The 21768-nt window shown below is 46.9% G+C and overlaps 1 protein-coding gene across 3 annotated transcripts in view; it reads left to right on the plus strand.

Annotated features, from left to right (window-relative positions):
* LOC124640113 (metastasis-associated protein MTA3) overlaps positions 1–21768 on the plus strand; it is a 53108-nt gene that overhangs the window by 21081 nt on the left and 10259 nt on the right. For all 3 annotated transcript variants that reach the window (XM_047177765.1, XM_047177766.1, XM_047177767.1), the window contains exons 3-4: positions 4730–4837; positions 21416–21609. In XM_047177765.1, the coding sequence (XP_047033721.1) occupies positions 4730–4837; positions 21416–21609 (302 nt within the window). The remainder of the gene's footprint in view (positions 1–4729; positions 4838–21415; positions 21610–21768) is intronic.

The raw sequence follows: 21768 nt of genomic DNA on the forward strand, positions 1-21768 counted from the left end.
GCATACTTTGTCACTCATAACTGTATCCGCTATATTTCAATGTGCAATCCCAGTGACTTTGGCCATTTGAAAAATAGCGATCTCTTAGCTATCGTTTTGATTTGTTTTCCATAATTACTTGCTGCTCATGACTTAATATTCATCACGTTCAATAAATCACCCGAGGTTCTACCTACAGCTGCAATAGTTTTTTGCAAGATTTTGTTACGATATAAAAACTATGGTTTAATTCAACTACATACTGAAGTATGTAACACTAGCTTCTGCCAGCGGTTTCACCCGCATCCCGTGGGAACCTCTGCACGAACCCGGATAAAAAGTAACCTATAGCCTTCCTCGATAAATGGGCTATCTAACTATTTATTTTTGAATGCGTTTTATAATAAACGGAAACCGCTACGATCAAACAATCGTAACTATATTTTCGACTGCTATTACTGAACCATTAATTATTGAATCTTATCTTCCTTAGCATATGTAGAGTTTTTCTACGTGATTGTCCGAACTTACGTGTATCTATATCAAACGTTTTGTTGTATAAAAATACACAAAAAATACTCTTTCGATCAAATCAGGAAAATATATTTCGTGTTACGCACTCATTATTAGGCACAGTAGAAAGCAAAGACCACTATCGATCGGAAACGGTGTGAATGAAATGCCAGCAGTATATCTGATGTACCTACGGTGTACCCTTTGCATCCCCCACTGAAGCCAATTTCTTTCATTCCGAACTGGATCACTTTCGGTAAAAGTTTTCTTAACTTCTTTGTTCCGTATTGCTTAGGTTGGTAAGGTTCCAAGTGTGCACGCTTAGTTGGCTACCTAGAACCTTGTTAAAGTGAGCCGACATCGTGTCATTAGAGGGCGTGAATATTTAAGTAGAGATGGCGGGAGCGGCCCGCGGTTTACTCCCATTCCCGCTTGGGTTATAGGACGGTTGGGATTACCTTCTCATTGAATTAATTCTGTTTGCTGATGAAAAAGGTGCCACCAAAAACGATTTTGAGAGTATGTATGAATCGCAACAATACCTGTATAGAACGCCTAGTGAACGAAACACAGGATGGCATTTGAAATCCAACTTTTCTTTAAATATTCTTCCAGCTTCAGAAAGCGTGTTATCTTTGTGTGGTTTATCACCATCCGTCGTTTATCTCTTCTTTTTTTGTGTCGGCGCAGCATGTCTTCTTCAATACTTTTCTGTCTGATGTCATCTTACCAGTAACATTCTTTCCAGCCACATCGTCTTTCAGACAATTCATCCTTCGTCTCTTTGGTCCCATTCCTTCTGCACAGTTTTCTTATTGGGGTTATGACATAATGTTTGTTTACATTTCATCAATACGAATTAATTGTCCGTGTTCTGGTTAGTTCTCTCCTCGGCCTAATTTTAAGTAAATATTTGCTATTTATAGTTGGTTTGGTGTTTTCCTCCCATCAAACTTAAACTGCGTAGGTTTGAGACCACCGACTGTGAGCTAATTTAAATGAAGGGGTGATCTAGATGTTAGTCTGTAATAATACATTTTGTTTTATAAAAATAACACCTGATCCCCCGCTGAATCACTTATTTGATTCTAATATTGATTATGTTTAACATTGCATTATTAAAAAGAATAAAAAAATAGCTAGCCATGAAGTACAAACAGTACCGTAGACAGCCACTTAAAAAACATGCTCGTGCTACAAACAAAAACATGGTCCACTAGCTGTTTCTCGCGGTTATATCTGCGTACATGGATAAAATATAGCCTACGTAACTCGTGATATGAATCAAAACTTTATTTCGTCAACTTAAAAACCCGTATCAACTTAGTTAGGTCTACTAAGTATAAACAGAACGCGAAGACCATTATGCTCCAATAGTGTAAATCGAGGTGTACCAATATTGTAACACAATAAAGCTCCGTCTACTGCCTAGTGTACTGCAACTGTTTACCCGTATTGGCCATATTGGTTAAATGATGCGGTAATAACGCCCTCGTAAACCTCGAGACGCTCTGCAAACTGCTCCCTACCACTGCCAGCAACCATCCGTAGCTTCATTATTATTATCTTTATTAATTGCTGCTTTTTATAAAAGTTTATTCATCTACTAGCTATAGTTGGATTACAAATTCTCCATGTAAGGGCATTGTCGTAATCTACCTTGGAACTTATTGAATATAAAATGATTGTGTTTGTGTATAGCTATTACTTTCAATAGCGGTTTATAAAGAATCCTGTTGAAGGTGTTAAACCAACATTTGTTCGGGCGTAAACCCTCGGACTGTTTGTACGACTATGATACTTAGGTTTTCCTCTTTGTTCGCGGAGTTGGGTTTGTTTTAAATATCGCTACATTTCGCTGTCAAAATCTCGCCCGATTCTATTGTTCACACGCTTTGCGTTACGCAATCAAGAGGGGTCATTCAGTCCGCGCCCAAAAGTCGCACCCGCGAAGTGGAGAACAGTCATATCCTATCGATTTGTTAAGATGGCGTGCGCGGGAGGGTTACGGGTGGAGCATGAGGGTGACGCGGGGTGGTAAGGGTGGGCGCAGCCTCCGCGCGGCGCAGCGTGCAGCCTCGCTTGCACCTGCCCCGCCGTAACCACGACACACTAGCGACATCGCGCCGCACGACGTGTGTGACGCCTCTACACTGCCCACCACGTCATCGCATGACGTGAATCGCGAATCAACGAGACGCTTTACACCCGACCACCTTGTCAGTTCACTAAACCGCCTCAAACTGGTCATTTGAATGGTTGCAGACCAGAGATGACCAATTTCGAAAAAGTAGTTTTTTATTTGAAACAGCATTTTAGCAAATCATTGACCTTCATTAGCTATTAAGTTAATGCTCACCATAAAATATGCGATTTAAATCTTGACTGAATTCTTAACCTCAATAAGAGTTAACAAAAAAATCATCTTCCTACTAGAGAAATGAAAGTTATAACCGTCAGATAATACGTCAAAATATGATAGTTAATATTGAAAACAGGGTCCATTTATAGCGTGATAGTTGTCGTAGGTCGCGGCAATATTAAAGTGGTAAACAGTGTACGCGCACCTTTACCCGGGATCTCGAGTCGCGCCCTCGACGACCGCGGCGTCCCGGTCTCCGGTGGCCGACGCTCAGGCCGTCAAGGTCGCAGACAAGCCCTGGCACACTGGTACACATTCTAACTATACACTCTTATTACACCATTATGTACATACACCCTTTTTCACCTTATTATACATTAAACTTTTATGAGCTCTCATACTTTCTGTACGCTTGAATAAGCAATTAAACCAACTTACAACTTTCACTTCAAAAATTAGTATTGGAAATTTTAATTTAACCAGTATACATGAAACAACTTATATGAGTTCCAAAACGAGTTTTGTATTCGATTGAAGAATACTATCAATACCCGTTCTTATAATCTGATCAATGTCAAAATGTTTAAATATTCTAAAGCGAATTGACGCACTTCTGTATTATAATGTAAATGAACAAAAAGTTTGTCTAGTCAAAAAGTAAGCTAATTCATTATCAAAGTGTGATAGAGCATTAGCAGTATTAGTCGGTGTATTATAGAATTTTTATAATAGTCGGTTCCTCTGACTACTACTACCTTACGTACATTCTGATGAGGTCTATCGTACGTCCTAAATCAGAGAATATTTTTTGATATAGATAATTCTCAATGTATTGGCTAACAAAGCTCTTTTTGCAATACTTATTAACTCCTATAAAAAGCATCTCAACCCATGCTTGAAATCTTAACTTGTTATCATATCAAATGTATGAAAATGTAAATGCTTGTTTTGTTTGTCGGACAGCGTAACCCGGTGGCCTCTGGTTGCAATTAGTGCAACTAATGAACTGGGTTCTAAATGCTCCGAAAAGATTTTTGGAACCAGGAGGATCTAGTGTAGTAATTTTTCAACTTTCTGTAACCAACAGACGCCTAGACGGATGAGCCCAAAAATGGTCATAAACTAATTCTTCGCTATTTTAACTTCGCTTTCTATACATACGTCGTCAACTTCGGACTAATGAATTTCGGAATATACTATGAAGATTTCCTTAAGAGCTATATAACATTTACCTTGTAGCAATGTGGCATCAAAAAACGTTTGGATGGTTTTCAGTGTTGTATAGGACTGAAAACAAAGAAAGCAGAGTTAGCAGAAACTGGTCATAGGATGACCACAGTGCTTTGCAGCTTTCAATCATTGCTGTGTTTCAAAACGAACACCTTATTTTTTGGCGTTTCCTCTATTAACCTGTCCCGTTTTCGTACAGGAAATGCTTGTGTTTCTTTATATAACCAAACAGGACTACGGAGTATACAAGAGTATTTGCATGCTTGTGCGTTCTATTCGCGTATAGATTGGAAGACAAGTCTAGCTGCCTTGTATATGTTGGAAATTCGCGGCTTCGTCCTCTCGTGAAGTTGTTTGCGTTGTGACCAGGCAGGCGCTCTTGCGCGATATCGCTGATAGATGCAATGTGGTAAGGCATCGTCCACGTCTGCTTCGTATATACTAAAAGGAACACACAAGGCAATACAAAAGCGCCCTTAGATTGAGAATGTATTTTTAATGTTAACGAAAAAATAAGCTGGTCAACAGGTGTCCATGTGTTTAGATGTTTTAAAAATACATCTTTATCATTTTGACCGAATGTAGTTTACGCCTATTTAAAACAGCGCAGTAAACGATATGCTAACTTTTTGTTTGCTTTTACAGTGGCCCAGTCAGAAGACTCACCAATCGCGATGAAACTCAAGAAAATATGCCTTAAGACGCCGGTAGGCGAGGAGCAAGCGGCACAAGCAGTCCTCGACCCTGCGCTAGGTGAGTCAAACTTGTGTTTCCAGCTGTAACCTGGCAACAATGTCACGGTCAAACGATGTACTGTAGATTTTTGTTACAAACTTCTGGATGGATGCGAAATCTTGTTCCTATTTTGTGAAGTAGAAAGTTAGGGATAGCGCACATTCAGGATAAAACGGGGAATCAAGATTTTTGAACTGTTGACCCTTTGACCCTCTTGATTATAACGAAAGTATGTCATGGAGACAACCTCTCCGAATCTAGTTTTGCTTTTATACGCCCATTGACGTCGTGTCCCTGCAGGATAGTGCTTTGAATATTGCTTCAAGATAGTTTTAAAATTATAGTCGTGCTACTTGTTGTCCCACGGCCGTTTAAGGCTATTCTTATGCAGAAAGTACACGTGTATTGATTATTCAATTCTTCATAACAAACCTTAATTAAAGTTGCATATTTAAGTATGATAGGACGTGCTCTAAATAATAGAGTCCTTGTTTAATGGCATGTATAATAGCTTCATACATTGGGCCAACGTTTTGCCGTCCCGTTGATTGAATTGTGCTTTTATTTCCCATCACGCCACGCATCGAGGCTATGATGTCATCGATTTAATTGCGGCGGCCACTTCATTACCTACCTATAAAAGCGACATTTATTTCAGTCTTCATCGAAATAAGCTTCAACGAGTCCGACATGGGTCGATCGATCAGTGGAAACTTTACGGCGTCGTTATCTTTTTATGTTGCGTTTTGATTTAATTTCCTTTTCAATGTCAAGTTTCGTTTTTACTAAGCGACGTCGCTAACTATTTCCTTTACTGCCATTTTATGTCTTTCGAGTGTGCAGCACCTCCGCGACCGACCAGAGTTCAGTATGCGTGACGGGTTACATCACATTTCTCTGTATACACCGGCCGCGTATGTGGTATATGAAGCGTTGCCTATGTGTAGGTACAGGGTAGACATTCGTGCACAGGTCGTTAATGGTACAACGTGGATCTGTTGTGTGGTACGCGGGTGGAATAACCTATAATTAGATGCGCGTACACCAATCCTCAGTCGAGGAACTCGTAGATGTGTCGTTTACGTTACATCCGTTGATGTATTTGATGCAGGAACGCTGTCGAATCTGCGCAGACTGTAACATCATTAAACAGTTTATTATATGCAATATATTTTTTTGTATCTTGAACGCTGCTTAGAATAGTATTTCTAGTAAGGAACTTGACCCACTTTGTCTAGCTAGAGTAGTCTCTCGACCTAAAAAGCTACTCTCTTATATTTTTGGTTGTATTATACTCATAGTTGATTGTAATGTCTCAATATTTATTCTAGGGGCTAGTGTAAAAACTCACGACATAGGTAACATGAATACCTTTGTGTACCATTTTTTATTTGATTGAGTAGTAGTAGTACTCCAATGCGAACTTTTGGGATAATTAATTAGGCACCTACAACATTATGCTAAAGTTGTTATTTCGTAATATGTAGTACCTTAACTCACACATGGCTTATTTTACCTAGCTCGTGTATAAATTGCAGCCGTACAAAGTGGGGGGTTTAGGGGGGTGGGTCTCGCGTATCGGGCGGCGTGATAAGTGACGACTATCCGTCAATGTGTTGCATAGGCGAACGTATGTGAGGTGGTGGTGTATCGGACAATAGGAGCTCGTCGGTGCAGTTTCGGCGGCGGAACGCGGGGTCGGCACGGGTGGTGGCGGAGGCGGCGTGTTTCTCCGGCGTGCGTGGCACTGCAGTTCTCCTCCACGGCCGGTAATTTGATTGGGCCCGAGCTGTCACCTATGCGCCGCAGTCGCCCGGCCGTCGCTCGCCGGCTATCGATTAGAGCCCCCGCCCCCTGCCCCCGCGCTGCCCGCGAACCGGATCTCGTCACGCCGCCATTGTATACCCGCGACGCTTAAACGCATTCGTTTCTCCCGATGCGAAAACGACGCATTCCTTCCGCACGCCCTCCCGCCCCGCACCGGCCAGCCGCACTCCACACCGCGCGGCGCCACACAGGACCGACCGACCCTCTCATTACACTCTTACCACATTACCACTGCAAGCCCAACGCCGACCGCGTCAAGCGTGATCATTGATGAAAATTGACACAGTTCAATGTGTCTGCATTACGCTTCACAAAGTTAGACTTAAAGTTAAATACATTTTATGAAAAGGGTAAAATCTTCCTTAAACCTTATTGAACCAAGGTTCCCAGCAGAATAAATGCAGTTGCTTCAATTAAGCTTGAAAGTAAATGATAAACGAATATATGAATTGCAATACTATCAACTTGTTGCTCTTACGTACCGTACTATGGCATGAAGTCTACTACGAGTAAATGACGTTGCAGTTGCAACAACGCTGCGCCCGCGCAGATCAACGTACTTATATTGTTGTGCAATTCAGTAATAGGTCCACTTGCACTGACGCCTTACTTAAACTAGTTTGCATGTAAATTATCCCTAACATTTGGGTTATATCTGCAAACACTAGCCAATCGATCCAAGTGATCTCTCGTCCGACTGCAAGTCTACCAAGAATCAAGATTGATGATGTAGTCAAAGCAACTCACGATTTTATTTGTAAATATTAAACTTTGCGGGTCGCATGAAGCCGAATAACTAATACGAACCAACTAGTAACCTGTTGCTACAATAACCAGGAATTGTAGAGAAGTCTTTCAAATGCTTTATTGCGATTTGGTCAGAATATTACACTGTACATACTGGTTATGTCGCCATCTAGGGCTACCCTGTCGGTCTTAAGTTTGAATCTTAATATATATATTTTTTTTGTTTTTGATTTCAATAATAAAAATTAATTCAAGTAGCTATCATAACCTATTTGAACCTACGGCATACGAGCGATTTGAAGATTGCGAGACATTTTTTAATAAGTACCTATATTTAGACGCTAGCCCATGTTTGTTCAGTCGATATTCTTATCTCGATGGCATCCGGGATTTGACTACACGTGCTATTATACCCAATCCCAAGTACAGTATCTAAAAAGCGGCACCAACGCGACCAATCATGAAGCATCTGGCCCACGCCTTCACTCAGCATATAGACCTTTTCAAGCATTAAAATCGTTTTTTTTTTTTCAATTTGGCTAATGAAGAGATGCTACAATTTTCATTTATCAAGATCAAACTTGATGACACGATACAAATATAGTAAACCTACTTAAAATACAGAAACTAGTATGTGTATCAAAAATAAGAGGTAACGGTCATTTTTATTCAGTCTACTAGCTCATTGGGATTCCAAAAACCAGAGTTAGTTGAAAAAACAATTCATCAGACATCCCGTGGATTCTATAAATAAATCATAATAAAATGGTAGTTGAATCAACACATGTCCATTGGTTTCGGGTCCAAACATAGGTGTTATGTAATATTCATTGGAACATTTCTAACAATACGTGTTACAAACATTATTTGCCTCGCAAAGTTTTTGCATTTAGGATACAGCGATAAACTCATTACAGAGAAACTGGTGACGGTCCCGAATAACGGTTCTTATCTATTCTTTAGTAAGTCGCGCAACACAACATAATATATTCGGATCTACATAGCGTCTCACTCGCCTTTAACGTTTTTACTAATCGCTGTTTTGTAGAACTGGTTTTTAACAGCGCACCAGTAACGTTAACATCTTTTACTCGCGTTGTTTCTATGCGCTTCGAATGTGACAAAAACTTTTTAGGTTACGACTGCTTTTATTACGAGCAAGGTGATAGAACTTGACCAAATCTATAAATGTTATAAAGAGGAAAAATTTGTTTGTTTGTTCGTAATGAAAAAACTCAAAAACTACTGAACCGAATTTAAAAATTCGGTGTCGGAATTTAATAATGGTGAAACCATTAGAAAGCTGAAGATATTTTTAGAGAACCTCATTATTTCATATAACAAAGAAAATATGACTTGGTTGTATACCTGTTTGTATTTATTGATTTGCCTTGACGAGGAGAAACAGCTTACATTTAATGTTTGCATGTTGCATGCATCTTATAAGCATGCCTCTCAAACCTGATAGATTTTTTTTCCGAAGAAAAAAATACCCTCTTCAAAATTTGGAATGCTGCACCTTTCAGGTGTTGTTCACCTACACATGTTTCAGTTTAAAAGTTGTTTTCCTATTATTTTTGGTGATGCAAAAAGTAATGTATAATTAAGGGTGGTTGCGTTAGACCCAACAAACCAAGACCTAGAACTAGAACTGGAGCAATCTTTCGCAGCTTTATTTCCCTAGGACTTAAAGACGCAGAACATTCTATAGTTTTTCTCTGTTAAAGAATTTTATAGATGAGAATACAACAAAACTCACACTCGTATAAAACAAAACACACACCCTTAAGATAATTCTTGGTCAATCGTCAAAATTTTACAGCGTTTTCTTCAAAAGTCTTAGAACCTATTTGAAGAACATTTCTTATCAACATTTTTTTACGCTCTTTTGCCCTGACATTATCAACATAGCTTTTGTTTTTGACATATCACTAGGTCATAGTTATAGCGTGTGTCCTATATTTATCCGTACTTTCGCTGTGCTATTATTTTCTATCCAAAGGGTCGACGACCCAGTTCACTTTCGAACGACCAAAACTTAGTTTTATGTTTCTAACAGTCTCAGTCAACAGCAAGTGATCCTTACATTTTTATTTTGTGGCCATGAACTTGAACGAGATGCTATGCATCCTGCCTTTACAACAAACAACAAACCTTAGCTTATGATACACTACGCATTCGGAAGCAATAAATTAGTACTTTACTATGTACTTTATGACTGTCAAATTGATTGCATTGACCACTGAATTATGTACTAAGTACTATGTCTGCTATAGACTAGTTAGTCTATTTCCGATGATTAAAAAGTAAAGATGTAATTTAAGGTAATTTGTGACCACTCAAACAGACAAAGAAGTTAGTTCCTGCTGTTTGTATTATGGTTCTGTAGAATCTTTATCATATTGCTAATATGAATAAGCACGGGTCATTGTGGGCATGAACTTCATACCTACAGTGTGACATGAACAATCTCATCCTGTGCCCCACTAAGATAATGTCACATCATCAGTTCGTTATCGCTACATTAGCAATTCCTATTTATTAATTCTTCAAATTCAACTTATGTATTATCATCGAGACTTTGCAAACAAAATTTATGCAATTGTGATCTCAGCTTCAAGCTGACTTCGCTCATTATCCAAATATATAAGGAGATTCGCAAGGATTCCTTTATTGTATTAAATTACAATTAACACAAGTCAATAAGCTGAAACTTATTGACATGTAGACAGTAGATGCTCCGTGGCTTGCATTGTGAGAAATATCGAGCGATCGTGCGCATGTCGGGTTTGCTTGTAGAGGTAGAGCCCACGGCCTTCCAATAAATAATCAATTCAATTAATATGTTTCCTGCTATTTTCGGTGAGTGTAAAGAACAGTTGTCGCCGACTGCCGGTGCTTCTGGCTCTCTTGATATGTACTGAACAGAGACAGTGCGACCGCATCTTACCGGCCGCCGCTGTTGTCACTGCGGTGTTTCGCGGGCGGGCAGATTTATTTGGACGTACCCCCTTCGGGGGGCGCGGGGTCGGGCGTGCCACCCACCGCGCCACCTCCACACATTTGACTGGATCAATAAGTAAGCAAAGGATGCCCGAGCAGAAAAACCATACACCCGACCACCCCAAGGGGGCACACGTAACCGACACCCCCCCCCACTAGCGGGGGGAGGATTCCACAGATTGCCATTTTCTCTTTGCCTACGCTTTAATTAGTTGCGTAGTGACGCGTGTATCCATAATCCCATGTTATTAAATTGCCAAATAGGTCCCGTCCACTCTATCAAACGAGGTAGACCACTGTAATATTCATGCACTTGGTCTATAACACTAGTTTGCCCGCACAAAATCACTCCAGTAATTTCCAGTCTTCAATATTTACCTCAGACACACTAAGATTTATTCAAGTCATAAAACCATGTTCTCGTATTCTGCAACACACCTGAAATACACTCTTAACAAAGCTTTTTCTGTGTATGCATGCTTCGCTCATAAATATATTCATAAACATGAGATACGTCAACTGCTGGACTTCCCGAAGCAAGCTTTGTTGAAGTGCCACCGAGGGAGTAAGGGTACGAAACTACGAATAGTTTTTGACCACGGTTCATGTTCATATAAAAAATGTAGAAGCGACCGTACCATGTATCGATATATTACCACCAGTCCTTTTCAGTAGGCACCCGAAAAGCAGCTCAATTCTCCACTGCAGATTCAAGTTTTATAGGAGAAGTTATTTCTGACAACTTGTTGCCAAATTTCAAAACTTTGATAAAAATTAAAGCACCGCAGTAATAAAGTTGAAACTAGGAAAGGAAGTGGATGACTGCACGTTAGCAGATTTTAAACTGGATTGTTTCACGGAGGCTCCAGTTTACTGTTTCATCAATCAGAATGTTCTTTGTGCTTCTACTTCTTTCCTCTTCAAGTATCAGAGCCTTAACCAGCTTTCCTAAGTTAAAACATATTTCTTATAATCATCAACCCCATGGCACGAATAATAATGTGTATAATTTCTTTGAATGTTAACAGAGGCGAGCTAGACGATTCATTTAAATCTGGTAAAAACGTTACTGTTACTCTGATGAGTATGACTATCATAACTGTTTTGTATTCACGCGACTCGCATGTTGTCTGTCGTCATTCCGCATTCCATTTACTTCTAGGAATGTTATGACAAAATGCACAAGTACTATAACGTATATTTCGTCGCCTTTTACCCATGGTTCTAGATAGGAGAAGCTCGATACCGAACTAATGTGCGGACGTGTTTAGTTCCATATCTTGAACATCAGAATGTTTTATTTAAACGTTTACTATTGTTTAGTCAGCTTAAGTAGGTACACCTTTTCAAAATGCGTTAACAAGATATTTCGTCAAAACAACCCCCACGAGGGTACATTTAATTAGAATTTTATACTGCTTTCTAATTTCAAGCAATCACGGTGAAAATTGCTTTCCAGTAAAAAGTCGTTTGGTGTAAAGCTGTGATTTTTACGGGCTCCTCGCATCGGTCGCCTTAAGATCGGCTGGAGTGCGCCCTGGCTCTTTCCTCACGATCGCAATCGAAATAATTATCATAAAGTAAATCCCCCGCAATTCGGCGGCCGCCCCGGGGCCGGGGCGTCGCGGTAAATGGCGGGCCCTCGCCGTCGCGACGATTTAGTGATGTAGACATCTGTGTCAGCAACCGTTCTATCGTATCGATGAAAAACCTTAATGTCTAATCTTGCATTACAGGTATCTTGTCACATCATTATCAAGTTATTTATTACTTTCATGCACACTAAGATTTAATTGATACGACGAGCAATTTTGTGAAATGATATCTGCAATCTCCAGCTAACGCAAATCTTCGATTTAACTAATAAAAGTTTCTACAGACCAACTGTAGGAAAGCATAATGCTCGAATTATCCAATAACATTGAGAAGCATCATCGATGCCCTGTGTGTTAGGGACGCGACACTATCCCATAGCTCTTGGAGAGCGAAACAATCGCGTTTCCACTTTTTGCCTCACACCGCTCTCATCCCGTATTGGCGACGGAATTAAATTCGCCCGCTTGTTTTACCGTCTTCCCCTCATTGGTCTCTTTTATTCATTTATCTTATTAATGCCATTAATGAGTTTACAAGCAATCGCAGTCTAGATTATTGGCATATTGTTTGTGTGTTATTTGTATTTCCAGCAAAAGTATACTTTTCGCCCCGCATTGTGGGTAGCTTTGTGTTGTAAACTGCGTGACATCTGTCGTGTAGAGCACACCCCATTTGCTCTAAAATCGTTTAGTTCACCAAACATGGCCTTTATTATTATTATTCCTGCGTGATTAGTGAGGTGTCTGCATGGTAATAATAAGTAGCCGATACAATCCCACCCCACAACACCCGCCCCTACCTAACGGACGCGTCGTCCGACGCCCGTCTTAACACAAACTTAACAGTCTTACATAATAACCTAATTTGTTTACCATTTGGGTTATACATTAAATAAATATATAAACGAAATGTAAATAATTATTTGTACCTATTAAGAATAGAGAATTATCAATGTTTGATATTGAAGGAATCTTGGCGCGTGACGCGTCGCAAGCCCGGGTGACTTTGGGCCGCAGGGGTCGTGCTTTTCCCCACCGAGGGGGTCCCCACGTTGTCGTCGTGGTGGGGCTTGCGTGCCTCAATGATCCTGAAGCTCTGCCGGTAGAGATACTCATGCCGGAAAGGTTCAGGGGAGAGGCCAGACAAAGAGGGACCCAGGGAGGGGCCGCTCCTGACCAGTCGACGTTTGTGGACATGGCAAGGATGCGGCCATACCCGCGGAGGTGCAGGCGCACTAAAGCGGTGCTCGTTTGCTCTTCGTTCAACGAAGAGCAAACCTTTCGGCGGGTTTGCTGAGCCGGGATGGCTGGACAGCAGACGGAGGCATGTATAATGCCGCCGCCGAGGGCTTGGCTTGATCGCCCGGCCCAGAGGAAGGACACCTCTTAGATAAAAAACCACCCAATCCTAAGTTCTGGGAGCGCGGCGAGGGGATGAATGGCCGTGGGGGACACGGTCGTTAGCGCTCCCCCCTGTTGGGGCCAGCCGCCCCCAACAGTATGTAGGCTTGCCCCGGTATGAGGCCACTGCCGGGGTGGACGAACAGTTGCTCTCATGATCGTGGGAACTATATGGATTCTAACACAAATACAAACAAAAACAACAACGACGAACTAAGGGAGTGGGATGAGGACTCGGACTCCGAGTCCGCATCCAGCGATGGAGCGGCGGGAGACCTCAGGGTCCCCCAAAGTAAGAAGGACCACCGAGTCGATGCCTTCCTAAAGAGGAAGAAGGACGACTTGGGGTCTTCCTCCTGCGGCCGCGGGGCCCCGGCCAAAAAGGCCGACCGGAGGCCGGAGAAGGGGAGGGTCGCTGAGGCGCCCAAAGACAAGGGAGGAGCAGCTCAACAGAGCTCCTCCGAGGAGGACTCGGCGGCCGTCGGCTCTGACCAGGAGCGGAGGGCCAATTTCGCCAAGACGGTGGCGGCCGCGTTCAAGGGCGTGTCCCAAAAGCGTCTCGGGACCAGCAAGCGGAAGGCGATTGATTCGGCCTCGGCCACAATAATTGCGGCAGCCGAAGCAAGCTTCGGCCAGGCTCCAAAGAGCGATCTGGCCAAGCTGCAAGAGGAAGTGGCTCGCCTCACGGCCGCCCTGAACTCGCTCCTGGAGGAGAACAGGAGTCTACGGGCGGACCTGAGGAAGATAAGAGAGCAGGAGGCCGAACGCAGCGGGACTACTTCGCAGCGGCCGCAGCCCTCCCCGGTGGAGAGCCAGGTACTGGCCCTGGTCCGGCAGGAGATGGCGGCCTTCCAGGCCCGCTTCTCCGTCCTGGAGGGCAGGGTCCTACGGCCTCCCCTCGCGGCGCCGAAGCCCCCAGCGGCCCAAAGGGCCTCTTATGCGGCTGCGGCTGCAGCGGCACCCCCGCCCAGAAGGGGACCGCCGAACAAGCCACCTGTGGCGGCGCCGAGCGGGCCGCCCAGGAAGGCGGCTGCACAGCCAAAGCCCAAGGCCGCAACAACGGTCCAGGCGCAGAGGACCCCGGTGCCAACACCAGCACCGGTTCCGTCGTCGGCACCAGTGGCGAAACGCCCTCCGAAGCCGAATCCATCTGCGGCCCCTACCTCCCCTGCCACTCAGTCCGAGTGGCAGGTGGTGGGGGAAAACAAAAAGAGACGGAGGGCGGCCAAAGCGGCCAAAAAGAAGGCCCAAAAACAGCGGCGCAGACAGCGAGCCGCCGCGGCGCAGCTCCGCGCCCCCAAGACCGCGGCTGTAGTAGTCACACTACAGCCGGACGCGGTCAAAAGGGGCGTGTCGTACCGTGACGTGCTCGCCCAAGCAAAGGAGGCGGTGAACCTGCAGGAGCTAGGTATCACCTCCGGCCTCCGGCTCAGGGTGACCGCAACGGGCGCCCGAATGCTGGAGGTCCCAGGAGCGGCCAGTGGGCCCGCCGCAGACGCTCTAGCCGAGAGGCTCAGGGCGTCCATAAGTGCGGACGATGCCCGAGTCTCCAGGCCCCACAAGTGCGCGGATCTGCGCATCATGGGCCTGGACGACTCAGTTACTGCGGAGGAGGTGGTGGCCGCCGTCGCTAGGACGGGTGGGTGCTCTGCCGACGAAGTGAAGGCGGGCACCATACGTCCCGACTTCAGGGGCACGTGCACCATCACGGTGAGCTGCCCCGTGACGGCGGCCAAGAGCATCGTCGACGGCCGAAGATTGCTGGTTGGCTGGGTGTCGGCGCAGGTCAAGCTGCTTGACCCCCGACCGCTGAGGTGCTTCCGATGCCACGTCGGGCATCATGTGGGTGTCCGTTGCACCTCGGAGGTCGACCGCAGCGCCCTCTGCTTCCGCTGCGGTCAGCCCGGTCACAAGGCCGTGGCTTGTAGTGCCGCGCCGCACTGCACTGCATGCGCGGCTGCTGGCAAGCCGGCCGAACACCGGGCGGGGAGCAAGTCCTGTGCCCCACCCGCCAAGACCAAGAGTAGGGGCAAGGGCCGGCCGTCCGTCGCCGCCACCACCACCACCTCCGCAGTGGCCACCACCGCAGCTCCTGGGGCCGCCGCCGCCTCCAACGCTGCCGCCGCTGCCAACGTCGCCACTGCTGCTGTCGCAGCGCCCGTCTCGGCGTCTCAAGAGCAGGAAGACGTGATGGAGTGCTAGTCTGGCTCCATTACGCTTCCTCCAGGCGAACATCAACCACTGCGCCCGTGCCCAGGATCTGTTGCTCCAAAGCATGGCGCAGTGGTCGATCAACATCGCCGTGGTCGCTGAGCCGTACTTTGTCCTTCCCAGGGATGACTGGGTTAAGGACCTTAGCGGCTCAGTGACCATCATATCGTCGGCCGCCGCTGGTACTCCTTCCCTCGAAGGGGTGAAGAGTGGAAGGGGTTGCGTCGCAGCACGGTTCGGGGAGATAGTCGTCGTGGGGGTGTACTTCTCCCCGAGCCGAACTCTCGCTGAGTTCCACAACTCCCTCCTGGAGTTGTCCGTCGTCGTCGGAAGTTATTCCCTCCCCGTGATAGTGTTAGGGGACTTCAACGCCAAGAACTTGGCCTGGGGTTCCCGACGCACAGATGCACGGGGTAGGATGGTGGAGGACTGGGCGCTTGAAGCAGGCCTGGTCGTCCTCAATCGGGGTTCTGTCCCCACGTGTGTACGGATGCGGGGCGAGTCAGTGGTGGACATCTCGTTCGCCAGCCCCGCTCTGCTGCCGCGTGTCTTTGACTGGCGCGTGGAGGAGAGGGTGGAGACCTACTCCGATCACCGGTACATCCGGTTTGACGTCTCCGCCCAGAACCCTAGCGCGCCGGTCCTGCAGACCCCGAGTGGTCCACGTTGGGCGCTGAGGCACCTGGACCGGGAGCTTCTCCTGGAAGCCTCAGTCGTGCAGGCCTGGGTGTCATCACCGGACAGGCCCGCCGACATCAACGACGAGGCGGAGTGGTTCCGGGAGACCATGTCCGAGATTTGTGACGTGGCCATGCCCCGAGCCCCGCCAGGACGCGCCCGACGCCAGGTGTACTGGTGGTCTCGCGAGATCGCCGCCCTTCGAGAGGCGTGCGTCGCTGCGAGGCACCTGTACACCAGACACCGCAGGCTGCGCATCCGCCCTCCGGATGCAGAAGCCAGGGAAGCAGAGCTGTACGAGGGATACAGAGCTGCGAAGACCGCCCTCCAATTGGCCATCATCCAGGCCAAGGAGGTGGCCAATGCGGAGCTGCTGGGGTCTCTGGACAGGGACCCGTGGGGGCGCCCGTACAAAATGGTGCGGGGCAAGCTCCGCCCATGGGCCCCCCCGCTGACCCAGAGTCTTCGGCCTCAGCTGGTGGAGGAGGTGGTGAGCGCTCTGTTCCCTTCGCGCGGGGAACACTCTCCCCCGCCCATGTCTCTGCAACCCGCGGTGTCAACGACGGACCACACTTCCGACGACGACGATGTCCCCGAGGTGACTGGGGTGGACCTGAGAGTGGCGGTGGCTAGGCTGAAAGCCAAAAACACCGCCCCAGGGCCTGACGGCCTGCCTGGCAAGGCCTGGGTCCTGGCCCTTGAGGCTCTCGGGCCTCGACTTAGAGGGCTTCTCAGCGCATGCTTGGAGAGGGGCCAGTTCCCACTTCGTTGGAAGACAGGGAAACTGGTCCTCATACGGAAGCCGGGGCGCCCTGCGGACTCTCCGTCCGCATACCGGCCTATCGTGTTGCTCGACGAGGTGGGCAAGCTCTTTGAGCGAGTTGTCGCACACCGCCTCGTCGCGCACCTTGGGGGGATAGGGCCGGACCTTGCGGACCACCAGTTTGGTTTCCGCAAGGGGCGCTCAACGGTGGACGCCATCATGCGCGTGAGAGCTCTCACGACGGGGGATGCTGTGTCCCGGGGGGGGGTCGTCTTGGCGGTGTCTCTTGACATCGCCAACGCCTTCAACACCCTTCCCTGGAGTTGCATTAGGGAGGCACTCCGGTATCACCGGGTGCCGACCTACCTTCGTCGCGTGGTCGAGGCCTATCTGTCGGATAGGTCCATCATCTACCCTGGTCACAACGGGGAATGGAACCGGCGAGAAATGTCGTGCGGTGTTCCGCAGGGGTCGGTACTGGGGCCTCTCTTGTGGAACATCGGCTACGACTGGGTGCTGCGCGCCGACCTCCCTAGCGGCGTCAGCGTGGTCTGCTACGCTGACGACACGCTGGTTCTGGCACAAGGGAGGTCGCACCAGGAGGCGGCCGACATAATGACGCGCGGGGTTGCGACAGTCATCGAGAGGATCCAGCTGCTGGGCCTGGAGGTGGCCTTGCACAAATCCGAGGCCATGTGCTTTCATGGGCTTCGGAACGCGCCACCTTCAGGCTCCCAGGTCACGGTGGGGGGGGTTACCATCGGCGTCGAGAGGGCGATGAAGTACCTAGGACTCGTCCTCGACGGCCGGTGGAACTTCGTCGAACATTTCCGACGTTTGGGCCCCAAACTGGAGAAGACAGGTGCTGCCTTCAAGCGGCTCCTGCCCAACCTGGGAGGCCCAAACGCCCCCTGCCGTAAACTCTACGCGGGAGTCTTGCGGTCCATGGCCCTTTACGGGGCCCCGGTATGGGCACGTTCGGTACGGCCGCGGGCTGTACACTACCTGAACGTGCCCCAAAGGGTGATAGCCATTAGGCTAATCCGGGGGTACCGCACGATTTCCCGCGAAGCAGCTGGCCTACTTGCTGGACTGCCACCGTGGGATCTGGAGGCGAGGGTCTTCTTGCGCCTGTACGACTGGCGCGAGGAGGCTCAGCGCCGGGGAGAAACCCCGTTGCCGCGGCAAGTTGTCGCGCAGCGGGCGGAGCTCCGGCGCGATCTCATGGTGGCCTGGAGGGAGCGACTGTCGCAACCCAGTGCAGGGCACGCCACCATCGTGGCGGTAAGTCCCCTCTTTGAGGAGTGGCTCGGGAGGAGTCACGGCGCCCTCACGTACCGCATGACGCAGGTCCTCACCGGACACGGTTGTTTCGGGAGGTACCTGCACCGCATCGGTCGTGAGGAGGCGCCCGGGTGTCACCATTGTGCGGACAGCCCCGAGGACACGGTGGACCACACAGTCCAGGTGTGCCCCGCATGGGAAGGGCACCGCCGGGTCCTCGTCGAGGCTTTGGGCGGCGGCGACCTCTCGCGTCCGGCCCTGGTTCAGGCCATGGTCCGGGGCGAGAGGGAATGGGATGCCGTCGCCTCCTTCTGCGAAGCGGTCATGCTCGAGAAGGAGGAGGCGGAACGCCAGAGAGTTCGCACCTCTCATCCCGGCCGCCGCGCTGGACCAGGTAGACACCATGGGCGCCGGGTGTCGCGAGATGACTCCCGGCCACCGTAGGCGTGGGTCTGTGGGCGGTGAGTTCGGGTGGCTCATCGTCCCTCTGTCTTTCTAGACGACAGACCCGTGTCGACGGCGCGCGTTGTTCCACGCGCTCCTCAAAGAGATGTCAGCAACCCCAGCGGGGCCCAGCAGGGCCAAGGCCTGCCGGGGCTGCGGGTTGTTCGAAAGAGATACCGCGGCCCTGGTACATAAAAGGCCTATGACGGAACACGACGATTTTAGTCAGTAAGAGTCTGACACTCCCTCACCGCTGCTAACCCACAGCGGGAGGGGTCATTTGATGATTTTACGTCGCTAAAAAAAAAAAAAAAAAAAAAAAAAAAAAAAAGGGGTCGTGCTTTTGTCTGCCCGCGGGGACGCTTGTCCCTTGTGTTTACCTTCGACAACGCCCCGTTTTGAATACTATAGATAGAAAACAAAATAAATGCTTTTGTATTTGACAAAAGTTGGAATAGTTACAAAAGTATTTGTTGTGGATTAGTTAGCGATCTTCAACTAGTGACACAGTGAATGTGTTTTAATTTTTTTATACTGAACGTACACGATGTTGCAAAGGAATATTAAATGGGTTAGGCTTTTAAAGGTCGGTATCAATTTAAGTTCAAAAGTCCGGACGTATTTCGAGGAACAAAAAGATAACAAAAACGGTTTATATTTTTATTGGAAAGACAGGTGTAAATATTCTTCAGTTAGCCAAGGACTTCGAGATGGGTAAATGGATGATATTTATTGTCGAATAACAATAAACGGGTATCGCAATGCGGGGTAAACTTAATGAATAAAAGGAACGGCCGACATGTTGTGTGATACGCGTAGGTACGACGCGTGTCGTAATGGCGGTCGGTAGGTAGGTACATCGGCACATAAAAATCATAAAGTTGACGTGGACACGTTTCGCAACGCACCTGCCCTCGCCGCCGACCGACGGTTGCTGAGAACTCGCAAGCGGCAATACTCCAGTCACACCACGTCAGATGTGACTAAATAACCCTTTCCAATCAACACATGAATGAAGGAGTCGTATATAAACTTTACGACTCATACACCATTCATAACATCTATCAAGATAAACCGTGAGGTTTATACCATTACTGAATCACCTATTTACCCGACTGCCAAAGAAGGAGGGTAATGTTTTTCGAGTGTATGTAAGTATGTATGTATGTCTGTTCCTTTGTGACCTCCTGTAGCCTAAACGGCTTGATGGATTTTGATGTATGAGGTATCGTTAGATTTGTCTTGATTACGGGAGTGTCATAGGATACATTTTATCCTAAAAGTCCCACGGGATATTTTTTCTAAATTTCCCTTTAAAAAAATATGTATGCGGTATCATTAGATTCATTTCAATCACGGGAGTAATAATTAATATAGGATACGTTTTTTCTCAAAATTCCCACGGGAACATGTTAATTCTGCGTCAACGCAAAGCAACTCATGCGTTAGCAAGCAAAAAGATAGGGCGTGGCCTGGCATGCGGCGCGCGGCGCGGTGCGGAGGGGGATATGCTCGAGTATACAGCCCGAATGCGGGCACACGCATAAGGGCACACGTCGTTGACGGTCTTCAGCAGTAATGACTCACCTAATTCTTTTTCTTCTTCACTACCAACAGTCCAGATTGGCGGTAAATTTATGTTGCGGAGTAACATCACTCGTAATCTAAAGCCAAATGTCGTCGAAATAATTTAAAATGGTACTTACATATACATAGTCTTCTACATCTACAACATTTTCGTTAAATAAAAACAGCTAAAAAGTTATAAATAAAAGAATTATTATTAAAAAAACAAAATACCCGACTGCACACTAAAAAAAGAGTAAAACAAGCCCCACAATAATATTTAATTTATAAATATTGATGGAAAGCATCGCAGGCGGTTTATACCGAGTGAGGTTTATACCATTACTGAATCACCTATTTTATTGTCATTATTAGTACTGTCCGTATTAAGGTCCCCTCACAGTGATCCAAGTGCATCGGTAATCGGTACTCGCAAGGCAACCATGTTTCCGCTCTTACGCAAAACCCACCAGTGTGCCGCTCGACCGCACTCGACACTCGTCTATGGAACGTGGTGATTCATCACACTACTCCATGTTAATAAATAAATACGAGATGATGCCTTGCGAAATAGTAACGTTGATTGCAAGTGCAGACTTATCTACATTACCTGTACACAATTATGCACAAATCATACATACCAACCCAACGGACAATAAGCGTATGCACGACTCGTGCCATCTCCTTTTATTGCAATTCGCTATGTGAAATCGATTTATTCATTTCACAATTAAAGCATTAATTTAACTTTTACTAGGAAACGAGTTGTTACTCAAAATGACAAAAATGTGTATATTCGAGATAAGGGGGCTACTGAACGAAAGGAAAACTATGTCTAATATTAAAAATTATGTCATGACGCTCGCAAGTTAATTAATTACATTTAGCAGTTCTGTTCTTCCTTATCAGCAAGATCAGAGCGAAGATAAAATGCAAAAGGTTAGATACTGACCTATCGGGCCTGTTACAATTCTGAGTTGGCAACGATTTCTTAGGCCCGAATTCCTATGTTTATATCAACACCTCAGATGAAGCATCATTCAAATGACATCTAACCTTTGTGTTATTGTGTTTCAGCGGCGATGGAGGAGGAATCTAGCGAGTTGCCAGGCACGGACGGCCTGGCGCCCAAACAGCGGCACCAGGCGAAACACCGGGAGCTGTTCTTATCCCGGCACGTGGAGACGCTGCCGGCAACACACATCCGCGGCAAGTGCACCGTCACGTTGCTCAACGAGACGGAGTCACTGCTCAGCTATCTCAATAAGGATGTGAGTATGTACCGGCCACGGACGAACGACACACTACTCCACATGTAGAAGGTCCACTCCTTACAAGCCGTTTACAGAAACAAAAAAAAACATCGAGTTTGTTTATTTCGCCACTACAATCTGAGAAGGCATATACGTAGTAGTAGTTCCATAGTGAAT

Source organism: Helicoverpa zea, chromosome 20, assembly GCF_022581195.2.
Source record: "Helicoverpa zea isolate HzStark_Cry1AcR chromosome 20, ilHelZeax1.1, whole genome shotgun sequence".
Taxonomy (NCBI): Eukaryota; Metazoa; Arthropoda; class Insecta; order Lepidoptera; family Noctuidae; genus Helicoverpa; species Helicoverpa zea.